Raw genomic sequence first — 23,482 nt, forward strand, 5'->3', positions numbered from 1 at the left:
CCCAGAAAACATTTATTTATAGACAATTTCAACATATTGTAATATTATTTTAGCTGCCCCGGCAGACGTTGTACTACCCTATTCTCTTTCCTTTCTCCTTAGGAACAATTATTCGTATGGAAAATACTTATGGTAACGTAATGTAGGTAGGTACCTTAATTTTATATTATCATCATTAGAGTCAAGGTAGCGTTTAGCCTACTATTATGTATTCTGTGGTCAAGGCTAAGAGTCAAGGCAACCCAAACGATTTTATACGACTTCAAAAAAGGAATATCACGTTTTTTAACTTTTTTAACTTTCGATTGTTAAAGAACGTTCTAGATATATAACATTTCTATAACCATGTAAAAAAATATAAACATTGTCACTAGCGATAACATTACAGTGTCATTTACATTACAATTATTCGAAGAAGATTCGAAGATAAAATAATGTTTTACTTGCTGTAAATAAAATTAATATTTTTTATGTTCCTAATATAACGAAACGTAAACATTTGACATGCTATGTGGTGACGTTGACAATTTCTGTCTTCTGAGTTTTGACAAGTGACAAATGACAATCAACATTGTCACATTGTAAGTGCAAAACATTCGGACTTTTCGATAATCAAAATATTAAGAAAAAAATAAAACTTGTGTTATTTTCAAGAATATGAGTGAAGAGACTCACGAAGAAAGACAAAACAATGAACTTGTTGCATTGCAGGTAAGCTGCGTTTATAAAAACATTTAACATTAATCACGTAATTGAATAAGGCCTGTAATAAACTTTTAATACACAGTTTTAATAGTTACTAGTTCAACGTGTATGCTTCAACTACCGACTAAAATAAATAATTATTATAGTAAACATTTAATTTTAATTGAATGGTGAATTACTTAAAAATTATTAGTTACCACCAATTTTTATTATTTTGGCGGTTTCCACGGATTACAATTATCTACAAAACATGTTTGCTTTAGTCTAACATGCTGATATTTATATTGGACTTGACATTTCATACTTGTATGATAATTCTTAATGTTAACATCCATAGTAGGACTATTATAAAATGTACTGGAAACAGCTAAACCTATAATTTTAAACAATCTGTTTATATGTTGGGTAAGTAGTACTCTTTATATCCAAAAACAAATGTGAAAACTTAATTAAAATATGCAACTATATTAATTAAATTGTAGTATAATATCAAAATTTTTGTAAGTATATCGAATATTTGAGGGAGGCCTTTGTCCAGCGATGGACCTCCCACGGCTGAAATGAATGAACAAATAATCATCAATATTTCAATGAAGTATTACTTTAACTTTTCAAATGAAATGATTTATTTGTATGAATTGTGGTTACTATTTTTTACTAGCTGCACTCCGCGGTTTAACCTGCGTGGCTCCACTCCTGTTGGTCTTAGCGTGATGATAATATATAGCCAAATTTATATTTCTGTTAAATGGTCCTTCCTCGTTAAATGGGCTATCTAACTATTTTTTTTCAAATCGGACCAGTGGTTCCTGAGATTAGCATGTTCAAACAAACAATTGGTTTAAGAGTACTACCCTTAGTATATCGCCGAAAATCGGAATCCTCGGAGTTGAAATCTCGAGTGACGTTCAATTCCGCAGTCATTTGGAAGCGAAGGCTAAATTAGCCTCGAAAAAGCTTGGTGTGCTCAGTAGATCGAGACAGTACTTCAAGCCGGCCCACCGACTTCAGCTGTACAAGGCTCAGGTGCGACCGCATATGGAGTACTGTTCTCATCTCTGGGCCGGAGCTCCACAGTACCAACTCCTTCCTCTTGACCGCATCCAACGTCGAGCAGCTCGAATTGTCGATGACCGTAGGCTTTCCGATAGGCTCGATCCTCTGTCAGTGCGAAGAGACGTTGCGTCTCTCTGTATACTGTACAGAATCTACTATGGGGAGTGCTCTGAGGAATTGTTCCATCTACTACCAGCCGCACAGTTCCACCACCGGACCACACGCCGTAAAAATCTGTTCCATCCGCACCATCTGGATGGTTGGCGCTCCACCACTGTCCGCTTCACCCGCAACTTCCTTCCGCGTACGGTGAAACTGTGGAACAATTTGCCACCTGCGGTGTTTCCGAACAACTACGACATTGGGGCCTTCAAGAAAAGAGCTTATTTGTCCATAAAAGGCCGGCAAAGCACCTGCAACACTTCTAGTGTTGCAAGTGTTTATGGGCGGTGGTGACCACTTACCATCAGGTGGCCCACCTGCCCCTTTGCTTGCTCTGACATAAAAAAAAAAAAAAAAAAAAAAAAAACAAACAAACTCTTCAGCTTTATAATATTTGTATAAATTATCCTTTAAAATCACAGGCAATCTATGGAGAAGCAGTTGTGGATATACGAAAAAAAGCAGCATGGAACGGATGGCGTCCCTTGGACATACTTTTGAAATTACAACCATTACATAATTCTGAAGGTGTACACTGCTCTGCTACATTGCAATTTAAATGCTGTCATAATTATCCTGATAAGTATGTATACCACATGTTAATAACCAAGAAAGTTCATGATATTCATCATTTTTTAAGATTAAAAAAGTGGCATATAGTAAACTTTTTCTTTTAATCTTTAAATTATTAGTCACTACTTTGTTAGTCTTTGCTTTCTTTATTAGGACAAATCTTGGGCCGGTTGCAGAGCTTCACCGACCGTCAGTGCGTACCATCGGTCCTGACGATACGCATCAACAATGTGTATGACTATGACACTAATACATATGACAATATGCGTGCGTATGGTCGGTCTCGGCTATGAACTTCCATACATATGACAAGCGCGACTGACGTACGCACTGATGGTCGGTCAAGCTCTGCAACCGGCCTTGAAGTTAATGTTTATTTAACACACTTTGTGATTTTAAAAAACAGGTTTCTTTTAATTGTAATTAAAAACATTTTTAATTTCTTATTTAGAACTACACTATTTTATTTCTATTTAATTTTAAACTGCATAGTTGTTCCATTCCAGACCGCCAACTATATCTATTAACAAAATGAACGGCCTATCTGATGAGAATGCTAATAAATTACTGGATGACCTTAAAGCTATGGCGGAACAGTATTGTGGAGAAGTGATGATATTTCAATTGGCACAACATACACAGGTTTGATTTATAATTTTTGTTATATGTATTAAAATGGAAACCTTAGCCCGGCCGTACACGGACTGCTCAATCAGTTAACGGCTGAGCGACATACACGGACTGCTCGAGCGGTTGGTCGTTGACTGCTCGAGCTGTAGCTACAAACCGCGCAGTTGAAGCGGTCTCAACTGCTTGAAGCGGTCCGTGTATTGTGCTATTTTAAACATTATTTTTTATAGAAAACATTTACACTTGAGCTCTTAAAATGAAAAAGCTAATAACACATTATATCAATTAAATATTTAGTATTTATCATACTTATTTGTAAGGAGGTGATTTTGTGCAAAAGTTTACCAATTTTATTGTCATACTGTGACAATTTATTTTTGTTATAAGTTATTTTTTAATTTCAGCAATTCCTACATGATCACAATAAACCAACATTATCATTTTATGACGAAATGTTGAAACAAAAGACAGAAATGGAAAAATTAAAACAGCATGATATACAAGTGAAGGAAAATGAAGAAGTATGTACATATTAAAATGTATTACAGTGTTAAATTAATTTATTTCTTTTATAAAATATGAAGTAGAATAAGTTGCAACTTTAAGCTCTTTGAATTCAAATTAAAATAATGATTAGGCCTCACCTATATGGTGAAGAATAAAAGACGTGGTATAAAACTTCATGTTTTAAAACCTAGTAGTTTAAGTACTATTGATAAGTCAAACCCATAAAAAAAAATTGGTTGTCTGTAAAGTCGGTTTACTGACGATAGTTGAACGAGACAACGGCCTATTGTGCTTCTTTGTCGCTCGTCCCGCGCTCTCGCTTGCACTTCAAGCCTTACATGGAACGCCTCAGAGCGAGGTAACGCCGCATGAGTCATGTTTTTTCGTGCATGCAGCCGGCGCTATCGAATTATAAGACGTTGTCACGTCAAAAATTAAAATATATTATTTGATTGGTAGTTCATAAGTATACAATTTACCACAATAAACAAGATGTTAATACATATAATATTTGGTACATCATTTTCAGAGGCAAAAAATGAAAGACGAAATTCAAAGGCGGCAAGAGACATTACGTAATTCTGATAAGCGTGTGCACAGATCCAGTCTTAACCAGTCAGAACCGGATAATGAAGGGCAGGGAGATGCTCCTAAATTAGTGTAGTAAGTCTATTATAAATTATAATTGACGTGAAACTTCTTTAAGCTTGTTGAGAGTAAAATTTCAATGTCGCGTCATGGCAATACCGTCACGTCATGGAGTAAGGCGACGATTTTGGTATTTTGGTAAGTTTCACTTCTGACACGTGTGCTCGGAACTTATTTTCTAATAAGTAGTTGTAATAATAATGAGTAGTTGTAAATACCCTAACCAATGAATTATATTCATAACTAGCGGTCCGCCCCGGCTTCGCCCGTGGTACATATTTACGTTTTCTCTACATAAAAACCATCCTCGTACTTCAAGGAATATAATAAAAAAAGAATTATCGAAATCGGTTCAGCCGTTCTCGAGTTATGCGCTTACCAACACATTTTGCGATTCATTTTTATATATAAGAAGATTACTTAACACAAGCCTTAAATGAAATATTTTCAGCATCTATTTTTCAGTTAGAATTTAACAGAAAATGTGTATTTGAATTTGTATCAAAAGTATTTTATTCCACATTTTATATAACAATATGTTTTAACAGCTATGCAGATGATAAAATGTCGCCAGCTAAGAAGGTATCACGAAGTCGGAATACACACATACCATGCACCTGTCATGCTAAAGGGACGCAAATTATGCGCTACACACAGAGGAATAACAAGAAAGTGTATATTGGAAATTGTTTAGGTAAGGTTTCTATTTGACTTTCATTCATTTGTTTTTGTTGGTACCAATTCTTTAGAAAGAGATAGAGATGTAATGAGAAAATTGTATGATAGCTCATATAAACTGGTCAAAATGAAATGGTTTTGTGTGTAATGTGTTATTTATCTACTAAAAATTATCACAAAATTAGCATGTGATTAAACAAATAAACAATTGTAATAACTTTAATGTTGTTATATGGTATATGCTTTAATATACATGGTATGAGTTTTTACCAATTTATTTCATAAAACAAATAAAGTGAATTCTAAATGAATATCATATAAAATATGTATTTTTTTACAGGCCATTCAGCAAACGGCTCGACCACTTACCTAGCAATAGACGACGACGGTCAGCAAGTGATAGCAAAGAAATGGTGTCTCTCATCCGCGTCAGACTTCCAAACGCGCAACAGACAAATAAATCAAATACAACAAGACTTAAAAGCAATGTGCCGGATAAAACACCAGTCCCTCATCCCTTACATAGCGATGGAAATATCCACAGAGTCGAAAAAAGCCAGACAATTCGTCTATATTTTTAGAAGTTTCGTTCTGGGCAGTTCGTTGAAATATCTCCAGAATAAATCTAAAACGTCTGGTGATATGCTGGAAGCTTTAAAACTAGTGCGTCATATAGCGTTAGGTGTGTATAGTGCGTTGCGCGAATTGCACAGTGTTAATGTGTTGCATCGTGATGTTAGGTGCGAAAATGTGTTTCTCGAAGATAGTGGGACGGTGAAGTTGGTTGGAGCGAGTCTGGATATACGGTTGGTTGAAGTGGTCGATGGAGATAGTTATTGTGATCGGTGAGTTATTTTGTATTGTTTTTTGCGTATTTACTGATTGCGACTTTTTGACAGACTCTTTCTACTCTTAACAGAAAATTGACAAACTCTTTCTACTTTTCTGCCTCTCAGGTAGATTTTTCACTTTTGATGATATAATCCATACTAATATTATAAATGCGAAAGTAACTCTGTCTGTCTGTCTGTTACTCAATCACGCCTTAACTTCTTAACAAAGCATGAAATTTGGTATAGAGATATTTTGATACCCGAGAAAGGACATAGGCTACTTTTTATTCCGGAAAATAGGATAGGTTTTATCCCGGAAATCCCACGGGAACGGGAACTAGTTATACGGGTTTTTCTTTGACTGCGCGGGCGAAGCTGCGGGTGGAGAGCTAGTAACGTATAATATGTATTTTTTTCATGTTTTGTGTTTGGCAATATGCTTTATGACTGTATAACATGTGTTTCTTTTACTATTTAAAATGCAAATTAAGCAATACTCTACTTGATTCCAGACAGACAAAAGCTCAAGATATTTTTGCAGCAGCACAATTATTATTGTCCATAGTTTCTCCAGATGCGATACATGAGATACCACCTGAGTTTCCAGGATCTGCAAAGGATTTCTTTTCAAGGTAAATTATGAAATATTCCTAATACTCTTCGGGGATGTAATTATTTACATATTTGTTTACTCTTATTTATTTGCTCATGTTAAATCTATAAAAAAATGTATTACTTAATTGTCAACTGACAATTAAATTGTGTACAGATTTTGTATTCAAAAATATTTGAAATGAGTTTTGACACAGGTTATTTAACTTGACAACATTATCATACATACAACAATTATTAATTATTTTATAGATCATTTCTGTATTTTGTAATTGAAAATTTACTATTTGACAAATGTATCAGAATCAATAAATACTTATTGTATTACAGATGCTTAACAGAAGACGAGCATACACAATGGTCAGCGGAACAATTGGTCAAACATGGCTTCTTAGTGGATGCTCCGTTGAAATTGCCAAATAGTAAAGAGAATAATAACGGAGAAAGTGAGTCTGAAGTAAGTTTTTTTATGTCGAAATTATACAGGCAACTTGTTACTTACCATGATAAAAAAAATGTTGTGTGGTTTTATGAAACCACGGTAAAAGTGAAACTGTTCGAACGGTTCCGAACACTGCTTTGTGTAGCGCATGTCGCGTGACGGTCGGCTGCCGAGCAGGTATACCTACTCGGCAGCCGCGATACACGCGACATGCGCTACACAGACCAAACAGTTTGAGACGATGTAATAAAAGTTTCACTTTAAAAAAGACGTGTGGCACTCGGGGACTGCCGCGGTAAAGCTATTGCATGCTATGCCTTCAAGCCACACCTCCGTGTCCGTCGGAGTGGGGAGCGTGAGGTTTTTTCGTTACGGAATTTCTCGATTCGGTCCCCGCGCTCAACGCCCGCGATAGAAGATTATGATTTAATATTTAGTTTTATAGCATTCAAATGCTTTATCAATTAGAAATTTTTAAAGAATAGAAAAAAATCCCAGAACCCGCGTCTTTTTGCCATAAAAAATACTTAATTTTGTTTATTCAAGTAGGTATATTCAGATTTGTATGATGAAAAATGTTCATATTATGTGTTGTATGAAAATAACCTTTGATATACTTTGCAGGACGAAGATGGTGCCAAAAAGTTGAATAATATAGGTAATCTAGTCAATGGGCATTCGAGATTGAACGCCGAGTTTGAAATACTGACTTGGCTCGGCAAAGGCGCTTTTGGTGATGTTTTAAAGGTAAAATTAATTGAAATGTTTCATAAACCATTATTTCAAGTAAAATAAAGATGTCAATGACACTCATAAAATATTGTCTGCGTAACAAAATCTTGATATTAATTGAAAATTAAACAGGAAGAATATAATTAAAATAAATCTGCTTGTGCTACGTATAATGTGTACGTACCACAAATATCTACCAAATTATTTAAAAGATAAATAAATATAGAAGATAAATCGATAAATCCCAACAACATATCTTTACCTTAAATTTCTTAATGGTTTTATTTCAGGTCAAAAACAAGCTAGACGGTGGTTTCTACGCAATAAAACACGTGAAATTGAACCCTAAGAGCGTAGAATTAAATAAGAAAATCACTCGCGAAGTTAAACTATTATCTCGACTAAATCATGAAAATGTAGTGCGATATTACAATGCCTGGATAGAAACTATAATAGATACTGAAATAGAAGAGACAAGTATATCTAAAAGCCCTGTGAGGAAAAAGGATAGCCTAGCTGATGTTGTGGCTAAGTTAGGACAGGGTGTTAAGGTTGGTATTGAACTAATTAATCTCGTTTTTTAGCATAGCTAGAAAACATTTTATTCAGTCTGTTTATCTAATAATTTTTAAAATACCAAGCATTACTACTGGTAGATGTATTTTCACTATTTTCCTTTTTGATAGCAACACACTGTCTTCATTAACACTAATTTTAATTAAATAATTTTAATTATGCATTAGAAATTCATATTTTCGTAGTTATTCTTTGGATGAACTACTAGCTGCGCCCCGCGGTTTCACCCGCGTGGCTCCGATCCTGTTGGTTTTAGCGTGATGTTATATAGCCTATAGCCTTCCTCGATAAACGGGCTATCTAACAACGAAAGAATTTTTCAAATCGAACCAAAGTACTGTTGCAATTTTTTTGTCTCAAATAACAGTTATTTTACTGAGTCATTTTCGATATAAATATAACACAAAACTATTTCCGTTTTAAAGTGAAACTTTTATTACATCGTCTCAAACTTTTTGGTCTGTGTAGCGCATGTCGCGTGACGGTCGGCAGCCGACCGTCACGCGACATGCGCTACACAAAGCAGTGTTCGGAACCGTTCGAACAGTTTCACTTTTACCGTGGTTTCATAAAACCACACAACATTTTTTTCTTCTAAGACGCAATTTATATATACAATTAGGTACTTACCTACTACTTTGTTTAAAGGTAAACTGGTCAATGTCGGATGCTCCAGTTCAGGCTAGGGACGAATCTTCGGATAGTGAAGAGGATTCCAGTGATGATGATGATGATGAACCGGATTTATGGTTCAATATCATGAAGTAAGTGGAATATTTGTACTATAAGAAATAACACGCGAAGACCGGGGTAAATATTAGTTTGAATGTAATAAGAATATACTGAGATTCTACACAGCTACGTATTTGATGTAGGTAGTTGATAACAAAACGCAGCAAGTCAACGACTATTAGCAAAGTAAAGGTAGTTGGGTCGAACGTCGTATAAAAAACGTCCCCCCCCCCGGGCACGATTCGTACGAATGCGCCACGAGTCAAAGGAAAACGGCAATTTGTAGTATTCGACAGGTAAGCATGTTCTGGCAGGTGACAGTGACAGCTATATTGACAACTATTCATCCACAAAAATATTAAATCAAAAGTTACGTCTAACGGTACATTATATTCTAGAATTTATATTAGACTTGCCTGTACGCGGTTTTGTATTCAGAGAAAATTCTATAAAATAGCTCCGTGAAAGGAAGCCAAACATCGTAGTAACAAGTGGTGATTGACGCCGTTTGTTTGTTTCGAAATACTTCGCAGAATTCGATAACATCTGAAAAACATAAAATGAACTAAGGAATTAACTTATTAAAGCCTATATATAACCGTTTCTGACCATCAACCAACATTTTAAACATTCAAACTCAAACATTTATTTATTCAATTAGACTTCTTCTAGAAGCACTTTTGAAACGTCATTACATATTTTTAACATTTACCACCGATTCGGAAAGCAATATTTCAGCATTTATAAAGTAGGTTTATGCTTATGCGGGGATTTTGCTTGCTGGGATTTTGTTTCTTGTTGTTATGTAAATTGCGTTATTATAAAACAAATAACTAACTTGCCCAATGATATCTACTATCCAGAGGTGACGACGACTCAAGTAGCGTTATAGAATTCGAGGGAGTATCCCAAAAATCCGAGTCTACTCCATCAGAAGACACCACGATATCATCAGAACCTCGGCTCCAACAAGTACTTTATATACAAATGGAGTTCTGCGAAAAGAATACGTTGAGACAGGCGATTGATAATGGCCTATATCAAGAGCATTTTAGGGCGTGGAGACTGTTTAGGGAGATTTTGGAAGGTCAGTAGCCAAACTATTTTTAGGTATAGAAGAGTAGGTAATATTGTCAGTTAGTGTAAATTTTTCAAATTCAGGACAATTTACACACACGGCACGATCTGATCCCATACTAAGTGTTAAGGATGGCTGATAAATATACATAATATATAATTTTAAATAAATACTTATATAGATATTAACACCCAGACACAGAGCAAACAACTATGTTCATCACACAAATATTTGCCCCGGGTGGGAATAGAACCCACGTCCTTTGGCTTGGAAGGCAAGGCCACTACCAACCAAGCCAACCGGTCAGTCAAATGTATATTATGTGTTTGTTGTAGAAAATAAATCTAGAAAATTCGTTCAGACCATGTGGTAGTGTACGAAACATTTTTACTTTTTGTCATTTAAATAGCACATGGTATAAAATATCGCTGCAGAAATAGTTTCTGACTGACAAGGACAACTCAAGGTACTTATAATTTCCTATGACAATTTTTCTTTTGGATATTTTGTTTAAAAAATTGTTTTTAAACGGAATATATTGGAAAAATGTATGCATCAAAATATGAAAATGTATAATTATAAAATTATTAGAATAATTACAATAAATCTTTTTTGCAGGTTTAGCACATGTTCACCAAAAGGGTATGATACACAGAGATTTAAAACCAGTCAATATATTCTTGGATTCAAATGACCATGTTAAAATTGGTGACTTCGGTCTGGCAACTAAGGTCTTTACTGGCTTGCCGATTGATGGTAAGTTGATATGCAACTAATTTAATTGATTTCTCTCATTTATTTTATTTTTTTTTTTTATAAATAAATATTATAAATAAATATTATAAATAAATCTTCTCATTTCAGAGAGAATACAAGACAGTAAGGACACTGATGGATTGCTTACTGGAAAAGTAAGTCAGTTATATCTAACATGTAATTTGCTAAAGAGATCGATGCTCTTTCAGTATATTATTTTTTTGTATAAATCATTATTTTATTGTAGAAATTTCTTACATAAATCTTTTGTTAATTATAGGTAGGGACAACACTATATGTGGCACCGGAACTTCAACAATCGGCCACCAAAGTGATATACAATCAGAAAGTCGATATATATTCCCTTGGAATAATTCTCTTTGAGATGTTCCACTCTCCGTTCGAAACAGGGACGGAGAGATACACAGTATTGTCTAACTTGAGAAAGAGAGAGATTAAAATGCCGTGTGACTTCGAGGTAGAAGAGAATTCGAAGCAGATACATGTTATCAGGTTAGTCTTTTGCAGATATTATTCATTCTTGTTCTAATGAGACAAAATTACGTTTTTAATTTAATATAAGGTGAACAGTGGGTATGCAACTACTATCCGTGAAATCTAAGATGATTTTTCATCTACACTAATATTATAAAGAGGAAAACTTTGTTTGTTTGGTTGTAATGAATAGGCTCATAAACTACTGGACTAATTTTAAAAATTCTTTCACCATTCGAAGGCTACATTATCCACGAGTAATATAGGCTATATATCATCATGCTAAGACCAACAGGAGCGGAGTAATGCGGGTGAAACCGCGCGGCATAGCTAGTCATTAACCCATTGACCACCGAGCGCCCCGATCGGGGCGCGACACAATAGATTATTATCTATTGTGTCTGTGATTCCGGGGACTGATGGATATGTGCTGAACACACTGTTGAGCCTCGTTATCATGGTAAAATTCAACATGTTGCCAAAATTTGCAACAAAATTTCATCAATGTCACAACATGATGATTCAAATTTGTTGTTTCTTTTATGTTGTTCTTAATTACAATACTTGTAGTATCACAGTATTACCATTATTTCCTACAGTAAGGAATCGCCTTTGATGTCGCGCGATGCCGCCGCCAGCGTAGGTAATTACGCTGCCACACGAAAATACGCTAGGGTTGCAACAAATGGGAAATAAAACAATTGTGATTATTAATATTATGATGAAATCTTTATTCATATGTACATTCAAAATAATTGCGATTATTAAATCTGATGTAATTATTTGTTCATAAATATATAATTACAGATATTGCATTGCTAAATATTATTTACGTGGACACTTTATTTTTGGATGTTCTTAATTGTATTTTATAACATTTAACTAAGTAATGCATTCGCATTGGGATGTACAATCTGATTAGAAAATAATGAGGACAACATATACATAGCTTTGATTTTAATTCAACAGATACAATTAATACAATCTTTCTGAAATATTGTTTCCTTCTGGGATTTCAATGTAGATTTACATCCGTAAACCGAACAGTTTGTGCGCGCCATAATAGAATATGTAAGTACCTATGTATAATAATAAAATTATTACACAAAAAATACGACTGCGTCATCCTTTCGCGCTAGGTAAAGCAAACTAAGCGTGTTTGCTTTACGCGGCCCGCGTCGCCCGACCCCCGCAAGTTCCCCTCCGTTTCTCTGCACAAGTACATTCGTCGCACTACTGTAGGAAATAATGGTAATACTGTGGTAGTATCTTCTTGCGCAATCAATTGAGAGAATATTAAAAACAGATGGCTCCTGGACCACGACGCGAGTCTCCGGCCCACGAGCGCAGAACTGCTAGCCAGCGAGCATGTACCACGAGCAGTACCCGAGGGTGCTTTATGTGGTCTCCTGTCCCACACCCTCGCGGGGAGGGGATCCAGGGGCTACCTTAAGTTGGTCTCCGCGTGTTTGGACCAGAGACCTTCAGCTGCAGAGGACTTTACATACCATAGTGCGGTGAAGGCCAAGCCGTTGGATATGATAGAAGCAATTAAGAAGGCGATTTTAAAGGTAATGTTTCCAGCTTATTGATGATTTCGTTCCTGATTTCGTTCCTCATATAACATTACTAGCTGTGCCCCGCTGATTTACCCGCATTGTGATGATATATAGACTATATTATGTTGACCCGACCTGTTAGTAATATCATGCAAAATTTGAAGTAAATCCATGCAGTACTTCTTGAGCTTAGTCCGGTCGCACAAACAGACAAAAATTTTGAAAACTATATTTCTTGGCTTCGATATCGATTATTATTAGAAGTATTTAAAAAAAAAAGACGTGTGGCACTCGGGGACTGCCGCGGTAAAGCTATTGCATGCTATGCCTTCAAGCCACACCTCCGCGCCCGTCGGAGTGGGGAGCGTGAGGGTTTTTCGTTACGGAATTTCTCGATTCGGTCCACGCGCTCAAGGCCCGCGATAGAAGCTATGCAATAGCTTAAAAATATTCACAATATGCAGTTTGACTTTCGTACGATTTTCTTACCTACATGTATAAATGTAACACGCAATTAATTTATTTCCAGATATTTCGCAGTCACGGAGCGATCGAGTTCTCCCCACCATTACTGACGCCTAGAGCAAGTCGATGGGACCAATGTCCAAATGCGGTTAAAGTTATGACTTTATCGGGTTCTGTATGCCACTTGCCACATGACTTGAGACTGCCCTTTGCTAGGTAATTTTATATAATTAATGAGGCTTTAAGTTTTCTATTGATTAACAGTAAAATTAAATATAATGTAGCAATCATATAATCATTAACACATGCAAAACATTACTGTCCGGATCAGCCTAAAAACCGTTAAAGTTTGCCGTTTCGTACAGCATTTAGCCATGTCCGTATGCCTAATTAAAATTTACTATCTGTGCTGCGCGGTTTCACATGCATTGCCTGATGCCTGATGATGGCCGCGTGATGATATAATATAGCCTATAACCTTCCTCGATAAATGGGCTATCTAACACCGAAACAATTTTTTCAAATCGGACCAGTAATTTCTGAGATTAGCGCGTTCAAATAAACTCTTCAGCTTTATAATATTAAAAGTATAGATATAATCTTGTTTAAACAATAAATACATTAATTTTATTTATTTCTCAAAAAATCCCAATTCAAAATACAAATAAATATTACTCCATATTTACCATATTCTGTTAAAATTGCCATATATTTCCAGGCATATTGCGTACTCGGGCACTAAATACATGCGTCGGTACGTCGTTGATCGCGTGTACAGAGAAACTGAGAGGACTGTGAAAGGGTTCCATCCGAGAGAGATTATTGAGTGTGCTTTTGATATGGTCACACCGTGTACTGGTAAGACATTACATATTTAGTTTTTAAAGTGAAACTTTTATTACATCGTCTCAAACTTTTTGGTCTGTGTAGCGCATGTCGCGTGTATCGCGGCTGCCGAGTAGGTATACCTACTCGGCAGCAGACCGTCACGCGACATGCGCTACACAAAGCAGTGTTCGGAACCGTTCGAACAGTTTCACTTTTACCGTGGTTTCATAAAACCACACAACATTTTTTTTTTTATTATTTTATGTGTTTGTGAAATAAAAGCATTGTTTTTCTTTGTAAGGACAGCAAATTTTGGATTTTATTTTGATTTTCTTCTGCATAATATGTTATCCTTTGTTGAATAAATAATTTGAAATCGATTTACTTCTTTAGAGGAAGAAAAGAAAAATCCGTTTTATTAATGTATTTTTTAAATATTTTTATTATTAACTGAACTTGCTTTATAGTAACCTATTCATATAAATTATAAGTAAGTATGAAATAATTATTACTTACTAGGTATCAATTCTACTACGTATTAGAAAAATATTACAAGCATTAATTAACAAAATAATAATCATCCGGAAAAAAAGAATCAATATTTTACAATAATAACTGTATAATATAATTTACAGATACCCTCTGGCCTGACGCAGAATTACTAGTAGTAGCATACAGGGCAGCTACAGCTAGTTCCCTAAAAGTCTCCATACAATTAAATCACACGGAGTTACTTAAAGCACTATTACTGTCCTGCGGCGTTGCTCTGGACAAACACTCGTTAATATACCCAGTGTTGGTTGATGTTAGTCTGGGTGAGTGAATGTCTCCTTATGTGTTGATATTTACATATATTAAGCAAGCAAAAATTTGAATAAATAGTATGTGTTTATGATAGAATACAATGTTTTTCTTTCTAATTTTATCAATAAACTTGTACTAGGAGCTATTGGGACAAATAATTCTGAGAGTTTTCGCAAGTATTATAAACTAATAGAAATGACATTTACCGTTGTTATTAGCTTGTTTGCATGGGGACAAAACATTGTAAAAAAAATTTTATCTAATATAATTAATTAGAACGAAAATTTGTTGAACATTTTAGTCATGTAAAAAAATCGAAATAACATTAATTGTAACGTTCATCTCCTGTACAATTTTGTCAAAATGCATTTTAATTGAATTAATTGCTATAATTAAATAAATAGAATGCAATATATTAATTTTACATTATAGAAAATTCTATTTTTATTATTACAGGACGCATAACAAGTCTCCAATTACAGACGCATTTAGCGACTCTATGCGTCACGAACCGTGACATAACCAATCTCCTTCGTCTAATGGAAGCGAACGTAGATATCAAGCAAGTGAGAGATCTCGTCGCTCAAGTGAGAAGAGATAAGTGGAGTCACACGTTGGAAAGAGCAGTCAGGGAACTAGAGGCGGTGTGCAGTGATGCTGCGGAATTGGGGTGTGAGGTATTCAATTTCTAATGGCTAGTTATAGTAGACTAGCTGCTCCGCGCGGTTTCACCCCCGTGGCTCCACCCCTGTTGGTTGTAGCGCGATGATATATAGCCTATAACCTTCCTCGATAAATGGGCTATCTAATACCGAAAGAATTTTTCAAATCGGACCAGTAGTTCCCGAGATTAGCTCGTTCAAACAAACAAACAAACAAACTCTTCAGCTTTATAATATTAGTATAGATTTGGAAACTGCGGACTCGAATAATGCTGCGGAGTTGGAGTGTGAAGTAGTTCTTATGGCTATGTGTTTAGGGTTGAATTTTGAACGATTTTTTTAAACTCAAATTAATTGAAATATATTTCCTCCAGGAGCGCTTTTAAATTGTTAAAATACACAATTTAATGTTTACTACAGGTTCCGAAAGTCTTTTCTATAGAAAAGAGCCGGGACTTAACTCTGCAGTTGTACTTTTAAAATGATATTATAAATTATTGTGTATAGTGTATATTCTATGCTTCGGACATTAAATGTCCACAATAATAAAATTTATAGCTTATTTTTTTTAAACTTGTCAAAACAACGATTTTTATTCCAACAATTTAACTGCTTAGTTTGACCATGCAAATGTTTGTTTTTATCCATATTTTATTTTCCAAAAACAGTGTCCGATCACAGTAGCGCCGTTTCTAGCGTACAACGCGACGCAACACCGCGGAGTTTTTTGGCAGATGTCAGTATTGAGACAACATTCTAAACCCGCTGCTAAGCATCGCACTAAAGACCTCATTGCTGCGGGGGGCAGGTAATATAATTAATCCATACTAATATTATAAATGCGAAGTAACTCTGTCTGTCTGTCTGTTACTCAATCACGCCTTAACTACTGAACCAATTTGCATGAAATTCGGTATAGAGATATTTTGATACCCGAGAAAGGACATAGGCTACCTTTTATTGCGAAATATGTACCACGGGCGAAGCCGGGGCGGACCTCTAGTGTTTCATATGTCACAAATCAAAAATTCAATTGTATTTTTATCAATGTCGCTTCCTGAAATGTATTGTGATATAATCGAAATCATTATTAATTGAAATAACATAGAGCTTTTCAAACTTTATGACATTATTAAAAACATTAAATATTTTATTCAGTATATTTTTATCCTTTTAAAGAATATGTAAGGATTCAAAATGGTGGACTGACTTGAAGTTTGCCTCGAATCGTTGTTTTAGTTTGTTGTAAACGTAATAGAAATTGACATAAGTATTTGCCATTTATTGAGTCTATCCTTTCAGATACGATAACCTCGTGGAAGAGTTCTGGAAAGTGGCCCGTGCTGAGAAAGATCACGATAATGCTGAACTAACGTGCATTTCAGTCGGATTCTCGCTGTCTCTGGAACGAATGGCGGCCATCTTGAAGTGTATGGAAGTGGAACTGCCAAATGTTGTTGGGAAAAATTATGAGGTTAGTGTTTCATACTCAAACGATAATACGCTATGATTCGATGCAGGCCGCAGCATTCGAAGGCTGCCGAATTTTATTTTAAACTTTTACAATGTAATGGAAGCATTTTATTGACGTGAAAAAAATAAATTGGTAAAATGTCCATAATTTCAGCAAGACATCAAGAGCAGTGTAATGGCAAGGCAATATTCAATATCATAAGTTCGATATTTTACTTGTCTACCAGATTTAGTTAGGTACACGTCATTTATTTAGGTGTTTGCAATTTGCATATTCCAACAAGAGTGAAATTGCGTGTCGGCAAAGTTAGAGGACCGTCTAGAGGTCCTCTAACTTTGCCGATATGGCAGAAACGCAGAATCCACCATCGATATAATTGACATAAGCTTATGAAGTTTTGCTAATAGTTTGGTCATAAAAGACCAAATTATCACTCAGGTGAATATTGGTAAAAATCTCGCGGGAATTAAAACTGAAAAATTATTTACACTTGATTCAAGCATTAATGCTTTAACTGTGTCTCAATTGGTTCGTGTCACAGATTTGGTAGTCTGCTAAATAGTTAAGATCAATGTTCTATTGAAACAGAATGGAATCGCAACTAGAAATGTTTGATATGCTCTTTAATCGTGTTAGAATTGGATCGCAGTGATTCAACAAGTGGTAACCTGCTCGTTATTTAACTTGCCATAAAGGTCTCACGATGATAATGTTGATCAATTGTAAGCAATTGATCAACAACACCTTCTTACCATTTTTTTCTTTGAAATATTAATTAAAATCATGATTATATTGAAAGTATGAGTTCTAGGAAAAAACTTCGTTTGACTTTATCATACTTAACCATGACTGATTATTGCGATCATAATATGAATTTGCCAGTCGGTTCAAATCACGGCGTAAACTATCTGGAAATAAGAGGCCAAAATACGGCTCCGGGACATTAAAATAAAATGTTTAATAAGCAGTATTTTATATTTTTATTTCCTTGGCAACACTAAGAGCGTATACGCACTATGCGGGTAGCCGCATTGCGGGTAGCCGTCCGGCTGACCGCAAGCACAATTATGTACGTAATATTCATTTCTATGCGCACTGCGATGCGGCTACCGCAGACCGCACAGTACGCATAGAAATGAATATTACGTACATAATTATGCTTGCGGTCAGCCGGACGGCTACCCGCAATGCGGCTACCCGCATAGTGCGTATACGCTCTAAGAATTATTCCATTGAGACACAATTACAATTGAATAGCGACATTGATTATTTTGTAGATTACTGTCAATAATTTTGCCACAAATTGGATTGTATTGATGTGTCCATTTGAATTATAATGGTGTGACAATTAACAAATTTAGCGGACTTGAGGCCCTGAAAATATCACGTTTAATAAGCATTATTTTCATATTTTAATTTTCTTTGGCAACACTGAGAATTGTCCCATCGTGAGACCATTACAATCCAATTATTACAATTATTTAACTATCGAGGAATACGAATTTTGTCACAATGATAATTGGATTTTAATGAAAACTTAATTGAATCGTAAATTTATGACATTTAACTAAAATAGTGGACTTGAGGTCCAGTATATAATTTCTTTAAATTTACGTATTAATCACAATCAGAAGGCCGTACCCAAAGGCTGTTATAATTATTGGCCGGTCTCTTGTACAACCAAATAGCAATAGTGGCACGTTCCGTCGATTTTCGGCAGTTTCACTTTGATAGATCTTTCGAAGAATAATCCGTTAAATTGCTATCATAATTTTTGTTTACAATCTCGAGAGATATATTATAATCTTACGATTTTTAAGCTATTGAATAGCTTCTATCGCGGGCGTTGAGCGCGGGGACCGAATCGAGAAATTCCGTAACGAAAAAATCTCACGCTCCCCACTCCGACGGGCACGGAGGTGTGGCTTGAAGGCATGCTATGCAATAGCTTTACCGCGACAGTCCCCGAGTGCCACACGTCTTTTTTTTCAACTGGTGACATCTATAACGTATTGCAGCAAGACCTAGTGTGCGTGTGCGTATCAAGCCAGCACGCGCGGGCATGCCGCTCGCTGGCCCGCGCGCTGTGGGCGCGTGGCGTGCGGGCCGCGTGCTGGGCGGGCGCGGGGGCGGGCGCGGGGGCGGACTGCGCGCACCACACGCGCGCCGCGCTGCTGCTGCGGCACGACCACGCGTACGTGCTCGCCACGTGCTGGGAGGGCGCCAGGTGAGTGTGCCAGTGGCGTGCGTGTGTTTCAGTTTCAGGGCCCCGCTACACGTAGTACGATTCAAACTCAATGACGGCTCGGAACATCGTACGATCCGATGCGCAGTAAACAGACAAACATTCATATCTAAATGTTTTTCTGTTAGATTGTATTAAAGGACTGCGCGCGCGTCCGCTCGCAGCTATCTTCCGAATCGCTATTACGTTTGAATCGAACTGTAACAAACACAGATTTAACACCACCAAATATAGCACTAGTATCAAACACTTTATACACAAAACACAGGTTTAACACCACCACCACCACTACCACATTACACTACAAATGTAAGAACAAAGGAAACTTTTAATTCCCATTCAAAAGAACAAAGAAAACTATTAATTCCGATCCTACTAACTAATAATTCTATTAAAGGAACAAAGAAAACTATTAATTCCGATCCTACTAACTAATAATTCTATTAAAGGAACAAAGAAAACTATTAATTCCGATCCTACTAACTAATAATTCTATTAAAGGAACAAAGAAAACTATTAATTCCCATTCAAATTTGTTCAAATTTTAAAATGAAATGTAATTTTTTTCAGGTTACGAGAATACAAAGTAGCCTCAATAGATGTAGTTGATTTTGTCAAACAGAAGCTGAACCCAGATACCACAGTTCGGAATCCTGAATATGGTGAGATTTTTCGTTTTGAAATTGACATAAAAATAAAGATTGTCAAACTGACAAAAATACTTGGCAGAAGTTGAAGCGCTGTATAATGTTTTAGAGTTTTTTCAATTTTGCACAGGTGGCCGTTCAATAAGTTGGACCGAGGGCGACAAATCTAACAATCCATGTTTATCTGTCACCTTCATCACCGCCAGTGAGAGAATCACCAAGAACTCCAAGAGACATTGTGAAGTTCAGGTCAGTAAATGTTATAAATTATGTTTTAGAAATTGAAAAGCTTGATTTTTGATGTTTGTAATAAATGTTGAATGTAATTTGAATTTTAAGTTCTTCGAACAAGTCAAAGTTTCAGACAAGTTTCATATTCGCATAAAACTTTGCTTATCAATTCAAAATAAATTGTGGGAATGAAAAAAAATATAAATTTAGGACACGTCAGCAAATACAACTGTTTTCTTAGATACTTGTATCTGCATGTACAAGCATTCGATTAACTTTGCTATATTAAATTTAAGGAATAAGTAATCGAAAAATCGTCAGTGCTTTTACTTATCATTTGGTGACCTTGTGAAGCTTTACTAATATGATGTTTCGATGAAATACGCAAACGTTGATCTGTCATGTACAGCTATCATGCCGGGATACCTCAAGCATCTGTTCTTGGACCTACCTTATACATTATCTTCAAAAGTGATAATTCCCTGACATAACAATAAAAATATAAATATTATTGATTCGAATAAAGGTTTTATTGAATAAGCTAATGCGTAAATAAATAAATAAAATAACCTATAGGTAACTAAAAAACGCAAATTGATATTCCAAAAATTTACTAATATGTAGTTTTGTTCGCAATTTGAAAATTAACGGGTAAATTTCATTTTCGACGACACATCACATGTTAGATGGCAATTGAATGCGCTGCATCCAGCGTATCGAATCGAAAATGACAACACACGTCGTTTTCTTTATGAGGACCCCCTTGTTTATAAGTCACAATTGTTTACAGATCAACAACCAAGTCACCTCAATGCTAGTGCACCTCGGTCTACAAAGCGTGCTCGGTCGCGTTCGCGTTAACGTGCTAGCATTAGCGTGCGAAGCGGCGTGCGTGCGGCAGCTCGCCGCGCAGCTGTCGGCGCCGCTGCTCGCGCCGCACCTGCCGCCCGCCTTCCGACACACGTGCGCTGCGTGAGTAACCCCTCCACCCCCTCCCCCTTGCACATTATATCCATTAATTTACTATATGCAACTTTACAGAAATACGTCGAATCACGCGTGGTAGGGATAAGAAAAAGATGGCGCGTAATGAAAAAATGTAATAATAATTTTTTTCCAACCCCGATAAAGAAGTTTCACTTCAAAAATGCGTTCATGCATTATTATATTAATAACTAGCGGTCCGACCCGGCTTCGCCCGTGGTACATATTACGCAATAAAAGGTAGCCTATGTTCTTTCTCAGGATCTAAAGATTGTCTGTGCCAAATTTCATCAAAATCGGTTGAGAGGTTTAAGCGGGAAAGCGTAACAGACAGACAGAGTTACTTTTACGCATTTATAATATTAAGTAGGGATAATGCATGAACATTATCATCATTAATATAATAATGTTCACATGCATATTAATCCGTTTTATATAATTGTAAATATTTTACTTGGCGTGCTATATTAAATTGATAAATAAATATATCTATATATCTATATTACTAATATTATAAAGCTGAAGAGTTTGTTTGTTTATTTGAACGCGGTTATCTCAGGAACTACTGGACCGATTAAAAAAATTCTCTCGGTGTTAGATAGCCCATTATCGTGGAAGGCTATAGGCTATAATTATATCTTTACGCTAAGACTAAGAGGATCGGAGCCACGCGGGTGAAACCGCGAAGCGCAGCTAGTTTAAAAAATATGATTTAAGACTTCCACTCACTTTTTTATATTTTATTTCCAAAATTGGGTTGAAGTTGAACCTTATTGTCATGTTGGTAAGGTTCAAACTGCAACTGAGCTTAAGTTATTTAACCCAATATTCTTTTCACAGATTCGTCAAACGACAGAAAATTCTGGAAGAAGCGTTGGACGAACTGACAAACCTCGTGAAGCAAAGCAGCCAAAGCAGGTGTCCAGACGAAATTCTATTATACGCTCTGTATTCTATACCGGACTCATTGTGCCGATTGATCACTTGATATTTATTTATTTCACAGTAAAATGTCTAAAATGTTATGTCAAAATAAAAGTTGCAAGTGTACTTACTCTCTCTCTATGACACTATAACACTTCATTTTGTTAACTAATAAATAGTGTTACTTAAGAACGGCTTAGCCAAATTTCATGCATTTTAATTTCTTACCTGGATTTGAATAATATAGGCAATTTGAACTTAAAAGTAAATTAAGGAAAGACATTGACGAAGTTTCGGACACTATGATTGTTGTCTTATAAAAGATTTAAATTGTTTTATTACTATCAAAATGGAAGAACAACACGAAAAATTCGAAATAAGTACAATACAATATGAAATGAGACTCGCCTATTTTTGGGTTTAGTTGATTTCAATCAGCATAAACGACAGTAAAAATTTCTAAGATTTCTCTTCTGTCTTGTGACGTCACAGGTCTATAATAATATATACGTATAATAACAGGTGCTATAATTACGATTTAAACCAAAAATATATATTGTGTTTTTCTTTTTAACCCTCGTTTTTGTGTATCATCTTCACCACCTTGGTTTAATGAATTAAAATTTTATTGTAATATATTATTCACCTAGAAAATTCCCTAAAAATTCGAATACCTTTAAAGTTTAAACTAATTATATGCACAGATTATAGAGTAATATAATAGAATTTGTGTAAGATAATGAACCAGTATTACAACGTGCCTATAACTATTATTTATAAATGTAATTCTAATCAGTAACTGAAAAATGGTACTAAACGAAGAAACTAGATTTATATCCATTTAATAAGCAGGTACAGTTCGACTCAAACTTAATGGCGGTTCGGAAGTTAGGTGCAGGTGCGAGTGCGGGTGCGCACAGGTTAACGTCCCGCTAATACCTAAAATTGTTTTGTGCGCATCGAATCATATGATGTTCCGAGCCGCCATTAAGTTTGAATGATGAATCGTACTGTTCGTTTGTAACGACTTTAAAAAAATGTGTGCGTGTACTCTAGTGTACTCACGTAAGAAGTGAAACTTCTGTATGACCTTATTTTTCAAAAGAGAATTTACTATATGCAATTTTACAGAAATACGTCGAATCAAGATGGCGCGTAACGGAAAAATGTCACGCGTAACGATAAAATGTTACACTAAATTTTTTCCAACCCCGATAAAGAAGTTTCACTTCAAAAATGTACTTTTTAAGACAAATTTATATTGATACAGTAGAAAAATACAAAATGCATAAAATAGCCCATGGCTCAAGCCACTAATTAAGTTTTTAAACTTTTATAGTGAATGTATTTAAATAATTATCCAAGGAATGTTTTCATGATATAGTTGAATATTGATTTCAGTTTATTTAATGATTGCTACTTTATAAGAATGAATAAAATACAA

General features: G+C 35.6%; 1 protein-coding gene across 2 annotated transcripts; it reads left to right on the plus strand.

The window, feature by feature from the left end:
- The first annotated feature begins 565 nt into the window (after nucleotides 1-565).
- Nucleotides 566-23,482, plus strand: Gcn2 (eukaryotic translation initiation factor 2 alpha kinase Gcn2). 2 transcript variants are annotated; one of them, XM_089706695.1, is made up of 28 exons: nucleotides 566-711; nucleotides 2,346-2,506; nucleotides 3,003-3,138; nucleotides 3,531-3,647; nucleotides 4,163-4,296; nucleotides 4,830-4,975; nucleotides 5,300-5,804; nucleotides 6,305-6,424; nucleotides 6,735-6,861; nucleotides 7,471-7,593; nucleotides 7,869-8,129; nucleotides 8,803-8,918; nucleotides 9,750-9,973; nucleotides 10,583-10,720; nucleotides 10,829-10,875; nucleotides 11,001-11,233; nucleotides 12,522-12,786; nucleotides 13,304-13,455; nucleotides 13,958-14,097; nucleotides 14,703-14,882; nucleotides 15,328-15,548; nucleotides 16,202-16,341; nucleotides 16,836-17,007; nucleotides 19,026-19,234; nucleotides 19,823-19,914; nucleotides 20,030-20,148; nucleotides 20,921-21,102; nucleotides 21,955-23,482. In XM_089706695.1, the coding sequence occupies exons 1-28, from the start codon at nucleotides 658-660 to the stop codon at nucleotides 22,100-22,102; spliced, it is 4,662 nt and encodes a 1,553-aa protein (XP_089562821.1). In that variant the 5' UTR covers nucleotides 566-657; the 3' UTR covers nucleotides 22,103-23,482. The 2 variants fall into 2 exon arrangements, with proteins under 2 accessions (XP_089562821.1, XP_089562823.1); XM_089706697.1 differs by lacking the exon at nucleotides 566-711 and having other exon boundaries at nucleotides 2,399-2,506; nucleotides 2,989-3,138.

The sequence above is a fragment of the Colias philodice genome, chromosome 18 (genome assembly GCF_061535455.1).
Source record: "Colias philodice isolate Cphi_HAF_F1 chromosome 18, ilColPhil1 Martin Lab GWU primary, whole genome shotgun sequence".
In the NCBI taxonomy this organism is placed as follows: Eukaryota; Metazoa; Arthropoda; class Insecta; order Lepidoptera; family Pieridae; genus Colias; species Colias philodice.

Excerpts from the sequence above, each read along its gene's own strand:
- Gcn2 (XM_089706695.1), top strand. The coding sequence starts at position 658 with ATGAGTGAAGAGACTCACGAAGAAAGACAAAACAATGAACTTGTTGCA. Across the intron at positions 2,507-3,002 it reads TGTCATAATTATCCTGATAA|ACCGCCAACTATATCTATTA; the intron begins GTATGTATACCA and ends GTTCCATTCCAG. Across the intron at positions 19,915-20,029 it reads AGTTCGGAATCCTGAATATG|GTGGCCGTTCAATAAGTTGG; the intron begins GTGAGATTTTTC and ends AATTTTGCACAG.